At 33.7% G+C, this 7,861-nt stretch overlaps 1 protein-coding gene across 5 annotated transcripts in view; it reads right to left on the bottom strand.

Annotated features, from left to right (window-relative positions):
* Positions 1-7,760, bottom strand: part of ZEB1 (zinc finger E-box binding homeobox 1) — a 307,235-nt gene extending 299,475 nt beyond the window's left edge. For 2 of the 5 annotated variants that reach the window (XM_006757532.2, XM_006757533.2), the window contains exon 1: positions 7,380-7,760. In XM_006757532.2, the coding sequence (XP_006757595.1) occupies positions 7,380-7,386 (7 nt within the window). In that variant the 5' untranslated portion in view covers positions 7,387-7,760. Of the gene's footprint in view, positions 1-7,059; positions 7,307-7,379 lie in introns of those variants that run through there. The other 3 variants (XM_006757530.2, XM_006757531.2, XM_015559938.1) reach the window with 2 other exon arrangements.
* Between the last annotated feature and the right edge of the window lie 101 nt (positions 7,761-7,861).

The following is a 7,861-nucleotide window of genomic DNA, read 5'->3' as shown; positions in this document are numbered from 1 at the left end:
TGCTGTGGGCCATGACCCCAGGCCTGGGTAGGGGACCCCCAGCTCCCCGCGGTTGCAGGCTCTGCCCCTGCCCAGGCCTAACGCCTCTGGCCAAGGCATTAGGCCTAGGCAGGGGACTCCCAGCTCCCCGCGGTTGCAGGCTCTGCCCCTGCCCAGGCCTAACGCCTCTGGCCAAGGCATTAGGCCTGGGCAGGGAACTCCCAGCTCCCCACGATCTCCACAGATTATATTTAACTTCCTTGGGCTTCAGTTCTTTGTTTTATGCAACAGAATAACACTAAGACATTATCCTTGAAGTTATTGTCAATCTATTCGTGCACCAGTGGGGTCCCTTGGCCTGGCCTGTGGAGAGAAGGCCGAAACCAGCAGTCTGACATCCCCCAAGGGGTCCCAGATTGTGAGAGGGCGCAGGCCAGGTCGAGGGACCCTAGTATTAGACATAAAAGAAATATGGTGAGGCCTCTCACTATAATGTCCTTAAAAGGAGGTAAATGAGCTCTGGCTCAGCTGGTTGTGCATTGCCCTGTACACCTAAAGGTCTCTGGTTTGATTCCCAGTCAAAGCACAACCCAGGTTGTGGGTTTGATCCATAGTCAGGTGTGTATGGGAGGCAGCCGATCAATGTTTCTGTTTCTCTATCTCCCTTCCTATCTTTCTAAAATCAATATAAATATTTTTTGAAAAAGGAGACATATATCATAAATAGCATTAAGATGTATATTACTATTCTATTACTGATTTAACAAACAGCTTTGTCCTTTGGACTAGAACAACTAAGCAGTTTAAAGTCAAAGCTATAGGAACAATGAATAAATTTTACAACGTCCTTTTAGATGGCAGATAGAATTAATATTAAGCAAGAGGGTAAGAAATTCAGTGTCAACTGATACAAACTATTTAAAAGAACTTAATCTAATGATGTAAGTAAAATTTTAAACATTTATTGAATGCTTAAAACATGAACTAGGCAGAGTGCTTCACATGTCTCATTTAATCTTCCCAACTCTGAGATTATCATCCCTATTTTACATATGGGGAAATCCAGGCATTAGGAGACTAAGTAACTTGGTAAAAATGACTCAGCTAGTAAATTACAAGACCAATCCAAACTCTCAACCACCATGTTTTCTCCTCTTGAGAAAGAATTGCTTAATTCAAAAGGTGCACCCATGATGTATTAAAGACCTAAATATAAGAGGTAAAACTACAAAACTATTAGAATAATATATTTACAATTTATGGATTAGTAAAGTCTTCTTGCTAACCAAAAGTTCAAATTTGTTAATTTAAATATATCACAATTAAGTATTCTTGTACCATAGTCAAATCAACAGATGAATGACACTGGGAAAATATTTGCCATGTCTAAAACATGGGATTATTCTCTCAAATCCACAAGGCACTCTGGGAAATCAACATGAAGTGGAGAACCAACTAAAAAGAAGTACAAAGGATATGACTAGTCCAAACATGAAAGAGAGACCCAAATGGCTAGCAAGGATATGAAGAAATGATCAACCTCCCTGGCAAACAGAGAAACATATATCAAGGCAACCATGAGGTACCATTTAACAACCATCAAATTAGCCAAATGGAGGATGTTGTATAATACCCCAAACTGGCAAAACTGTAAGAAAATACATTGTTGATAAAAGTAAAAATTCGTGTAGCCATTTTTAGAAATAATCTGGCAAAATTTAGTGATATTCAATATGAGACTAACCTATAACTCAGCAATAACATGCCTGGATATATGTCCCCAGAGGAATTTTTCCACAGCTATTAGCCACATGTAGGAATTATTACAGAATTATTTGTACCCAAGAGTTGGAGACAACCTGGGCATCCATCATTAGGGGAAATGATAAGTAATTTGTGATAGATGCGAACCATGAAATACTGTATAGTTAGAAGCAATGTATTCCCATGTACATACAGCAACATGAACAGACCTCAAACATGCTGAATGAAGAAAGTAAAATACAGAGCAAAACAGCAGTTATGTAGATGCAAAACACACATAATTTTACAAAGATAGAAACAAGTACATATACGAAAACACATTAGATTGTGTACAAGTGAGGGTTTAGAAGGATAGAAGTTGAGATTGGAAATGAAGAGAAAAAGTTAAAATTCAAATAATGAGAATATGCTTCTAAGTAATAGTAAACTATCGTCCTCAAAAATGTTTTAAGTGGTATAGTCACATCAACTATTATATTTAGAGATTTATGCAAATGATTACAAATCCCTTTTTCTGAGATGATTGAGCATTCTGCAGAATACATTTTGGTTTTAACTATGATAAATTTGAAAATTCATGGCATCTAGTCTTGGTAGTCACTATCATAGGTAAATATGCTCCAACTGGTCTAATATTGAGCTATGAATCTGAAAAGCTGTAACTAGTCCAAGCTACTAGTAATTGAAACTTGGCAAAGTCCTTTTACCTCTTTGAATGTGTTTGCTTATCTGCAAAAATGGATTTGTATGATTATCCCAAACCTCTCCACCTCCAAGATTATTTCATTTATTTTCTGTTTCATATTTATCCATATTAAATTATATCCTCTATCCTTCAACTAGCCCCATCCCCCCCACATCCACTCCCAAAAGTAAAAACAAAAAGCATATTAAGATATTTAGAAAAGTTATGTAGCAATAGGATCAAAGAGCAACTTACTTTTTTAGGATAGAAAGGTGAAAACATTAAAGAGATACAGTAATTTTCACAACCTTTTCAAGTATCTAAGGCAGAGTCAGATGGTTAACTTGAGCCCAGAATCAGACAATTTACTTCGTAAAAGATTTTACATGTCACTATTACCCCTTCTCAAAACATATGTTAAAGTATCTTACTTAGTTTCTACTTGAAGGCAGTACATTTCAGCTTATCTATATCAGTTTTCAGAAAAAATAATCTCTAAAGGTCTCCTTCTGTATTAAAAGCTGTAATATTCCAAAAGAATGTCGATTTTTAAAATTAACAAATTAATCACACTTGGTATTTAACAAAATCAACAATGTTCAATTAGAATTGTGGGTTAAATGAATATAAAGACCTTAAGAAAAGGGGAAATTAGAATACGGTATATTGTAGGTTAGTGCGCATGCATGATAATGAAATACCTAAGAATAGTGGTGTCATAATTTATAAAAAGAAAATTCAAATCAGAGCACTTAAAATAGCTAAAAAACTGAAATTAGAATATTTAAAATACCTAAAAGTTTGAAATTAAAATATTTTAAAAGAGAAAATAGAGGATTTTCTTAGAATAAAACAATAAACATAAAAAACTGACATCATTCCCATGTTTATCTTCCATTCACATTTAATTTTAAATATGACTGAGGGAAGGTATGGGGGGAGTGAGAATTGAAAGGCCATAAAACATCTGTTACTAATAATTCTAGCACAGATGTATTTCTTACTGCAAGAGAGATGATAAAGGTTTTACCAGATTGCCATACTGTAAGATCATCTTCCAAAAGCCATAGTTTATACCTGAAACTCCACATGTTAAGTTTCAGTAAATATATAAAGCTGATTATGAGGATGAATGTGTATATGGACATATAAATGTTATCCCTACAAATGCAGAGAACATGTATTAAATAATAGGAAGATGACTGAAGAAATAAGAAAAATAACTTCTTAAAGGGTGAAAAATCAAGAATCTAATAACGTTTCAGAGCTATAATACAAGTATATAGACTTAAACTTGGCTCTTTTTGCTCTTCCCTTTTGGAATTTTTCAATTAATCTACACTTAAATGATATACTCAAAAATGTTACTTTTTTCTCTGCAGATATTACTTATCAGATAGTGTTTTGTTATTTAAGTAGTATTGTATATTGCCATATTTTAAAGCAACCCAGTTTCTTAAGCTAACAAAAGCATAACCCACCTCCATCAAGGTTAAAATGTAGACATGCTCTCACCATACCAAAAACTTTTAGAACATTCATGTCCTAAAAATATTCCCTTTTAGAAATACAATTCTCAAAATCCTGTCCTATCCAAAGGAAAAATATTTTCCTATAGCAGCACCTATATAATAGATCACCTTTACTTTTAACTTGGGTTACTACAAAACTTTTTACTATACGTATATCCATTAATTTTCTTTTGGCAGTTTCATAATTATTTTAGCAGGTAGTATATATAACATGTAGCCTAATATTTTTAAAAGAAATTTTATTATATATCCTAATCAAGAAACTTTTCTATTTTAAAATTTTAAAAAATTTTCTTTCAACACTAAATTTTTATTTTAGTTTATGTCTCTATTAAAAATCAACATATATTTCCCCATAAATTAGTGATCAAGCCACAAAGAGTAAGAAACCTTTTCAGCCTGACTGGTATGGCTCAGTAGTTGAGTATCAACCTATGAACCACGAAGTCAGAGTTAAATTCCAGGTCAGGGCACATGCCAGGGTTGTGGGCTCATCGCCAGTAAGGGGTGTGCAGGAGGCAGCCAGCCAATCAATGATTCTCTCTCATCATTGATGTTTCTATCTTTCTCCTTCTCACTTCCTCTCTGAAATCAATTTAAAAAAATGTTTAAGGAAACTTTTCAATCCTAAGTACCATTTCTACAATTTCATCAAGTCCTCTAATTTCTCGTTGCACTTCTGCACACTAATGCATATCTTCTTCCAACATCTGTATGATTTTTTTTCTTTACTGCAATTCAATACAGATAGTTAAAAGTAGCTAACAATATAATTCCACATGATAGTGCATCTGTGTTTATATCTGGCTCTAATCACATGCTTAGAAGTGATTTATACAGGAGAAAGCAAAAATGAGTAGAATAACACAACTATGTGAAATACTTATGCTAATGTTTTAAAAATATTCCCAAATTGATATAATTTTTTCACCACATGCTTCAAAGTGACTAAAATTGCAAACACAGGTATGGCATTTTAAAAATACTAGATACTAGAGAAACAAAATAAAATACTAATCAAATATTTCATATGCTTTTATAAATGGTCATACTAATAGATAATTGAACCTTTCACTTTGTAAGGTACTTTTAGTTTTGCTCTATGCTACAACTATGTATATGTCATGTCTTTGTGGTCAAGTTCCTCGGTTCATTAAAAAAAGTGAATCACACCTAGTCACTCTGAGCTCTAGGAATTAGGAGACCACCAAAATCAAGAAATATGTCAGGAAATGTAAAACTATATTTAAGAACACAAACCAAAAAGATATAACTAAATTCATGAAGTCTTGTGCAATTATTTATATGTGAAAGTTATATTAATATACATTGTTTTAAAGAATCCTTTTAATACAAGCATACAATAATTAACAAACATTAGACTTTATCCATTGCATTGAAATCCTCTTAAAAAACTTATATTTCTTAATTTACAACTGGTAAATTTAAAATTATGTATACACTATCTGATTTTGATTAATAAAAGGGAAAGGAAAAGATATAATCTAAATATCACTAACATCTGAGTGACTGCTGCTTAAGACCTTCATTAGTAGTTGTCTGCCAACCCATGCATACTTTAAGTATATCTAAGTTATGAGAAAATAATTATATAGTATTATCAATCAATTAATTGCATTTTTCTTACCATACCTACCATTAATATCTTTTAATGCCTAAAAACCTTTTTTTCAGGGCTCTTACTATGAATAAAAATGGTTAAAAATATAGTAAATATGCAAAATAAATATGCGCCAATCATTACATGGTCTTCCCCAAACATAATAACATAAAACATTTTTAAAAGCAGTAATGACTGGTCTAGAGTGAGACTAAATTAATAGCAATCTCAATTTCAGGATTTAAAAAGCTCAAATTTAAAAAATTTTCAATTTAAAACATTACTACTTCTTTCTAGTCTCAGTAGATTAGAAAAATGCTTATGCCTAATTTACCCAGGGCTGGTTGAAATAACTCAGAATTACATGAAAGATCCCTATCAACATAGAGGTCTTATTCAACAGGAGATAAACAGACTTATGGTACTACTACACCAATAAACATTTTTGTTAGCATCCTCTACTGGTGGTTTCCAAAGACAGCAAGTGGTGCAAATGACAGAAAGATATGTATCTGCTATTCCATCTAAGGTGAATTAATCAGCATGTGGTTGTTAGTAGCCAGAATACATTCCTCCAAAATAAATACATATATAAGAGAATCACACAAAAAATAGAAGTAAAAATTGAGAAGACAGGTGTTTAAATTACAACACACAAAACATTACATTATAAATAAAAATAGATTTAAGTAATTCTAATCCTGCTCCTTTAACATCATTACCATAAAGTTACTACATAAGGTTTGATGCTTTGGCCACACCTTGCTTAATTGGTTTACCCCTGTCAGATTATATTACTTGATTCCCCTATTAATATTCTACTCTGAAGATATTCTAGAAAGGAAATTAAAATATTTTACTTGAAGCTCATCATCAGTTAAATATGCATACCTTATTTTAAAATAAACAAAATTTATATATAAATAACAGTATAAAGTATCTCTATGACTACTTGCCACTAGATACAGCATTTATTTCTTCATTTAAAAAGAGTTAAGAGTTCACATTTTTCCAAGCAATCCTCTCCAATAAACAATTGCAACTTAAATATGATTGCGTTGTTAAGAAATAACCAGCACCTACCCTGAGGTTTCACCATACAATAGCATATAACTTCATTTTCAATTTGCAAATTTTAAGACTTAATCAAATAGCATGGTGACAATCATCAGCAATGGATGAGATGTATTTAAGAACAAAAAGAAATACAAGGACAGAACCAAAAGTGATGAAAATGGAAGATACCTATAGTAGTGCAGTGCTATCTTAAACACCTTTTGTTTTCTCAGAATAATGCATACTGCAGACAAGACATTTTGTGCTAAACAGCCCCAAAATCTGTTTTTCTAATATTAAACACAAAGGAAAAACACTGACAGCAAGCGTGGTAATAAATCCGTCCCTTGAGAATGAAAGTAGCAGACAGGAGGGGGCTGACATACATGCAGGAGAAAACTAAACACCATCTTTTTTTCTACCTGCACAAGTTGCCATTTGCTGCAGCGACGGAGAACCTCCTTTTTCCTGTTGATTTCAAGTACCTTTCAAAATAGCATTCCCCCCTTAAGTCATCTGTTGATATGCCTTATGGGTCATCATATTCATATCACAGACTCCTTGGGAGAAAAATCCATTCTTTCCTATTCAGGTAAACATGTTTACAGCAGCTGCACAGACGCTGGGTGGTTCAGTCTCACATGTCATACACATGTCGTCAGCAGCAAGAAAAACCCCTTTCTATGGCGATGAACATTTTACATAAGATAAAAAGCGAACAGCCCTTTCCGAACCAACTTACCTTTCATAAAGCCACAGCAGCAACAGCTCAATATAGAACACACTATTTGACGCTAAAACAGGAAATTAAAATTGCAATAGCCTATGTTCCGCTCTTTGCTGTAACAAGTCATTTCTCCACAACGAAGATACAAAATATTAGTTATCAAGCATAGCTGATAGACGCTTTTAAAAAATGTTTATTTGAATAACTAAAATTATTTGAAAGCGGTGGTTTTAATATAGGCTCAAATATATTAAAATATGTTTACGATTGTGGAAGGAAACGTCTTGGAACGGCTAAAAATCTTCGTATCTGCTCCTAGACAGGAAATCCCACACAAAATCTAAAATTGCCTGGAAAGGTTACAAAACCTCGCGTTTCGCATCCGAGAGGGGAGGGAGAAAGGGAGCCCAGGCGCGGGGGTGGGGCAGGAGGGGGGAGCGCGAGAGTGTTTCCTTATACACGTATTTCCTCGTTTTTTGGAAGATACTGTGATCCCA

Source organism: Myotis davidii, unplaced genomic scaffold (assembly GCF_000327345.1).
Source record: "Myotis davidii unplaced genomic scaffold, ASM32734v1 scaffold515, whole genome shotgun sequence".
Classification (NCBI taxonomy): Eukaryota; Metazoa; Chordata; class Mammalia; order Chiroptera; family Vespertilionidae; genus Myotis; species Myotis davidii.
This window is presented reverse-complemented; position numbering and strand designations above follow the sequence as displayed.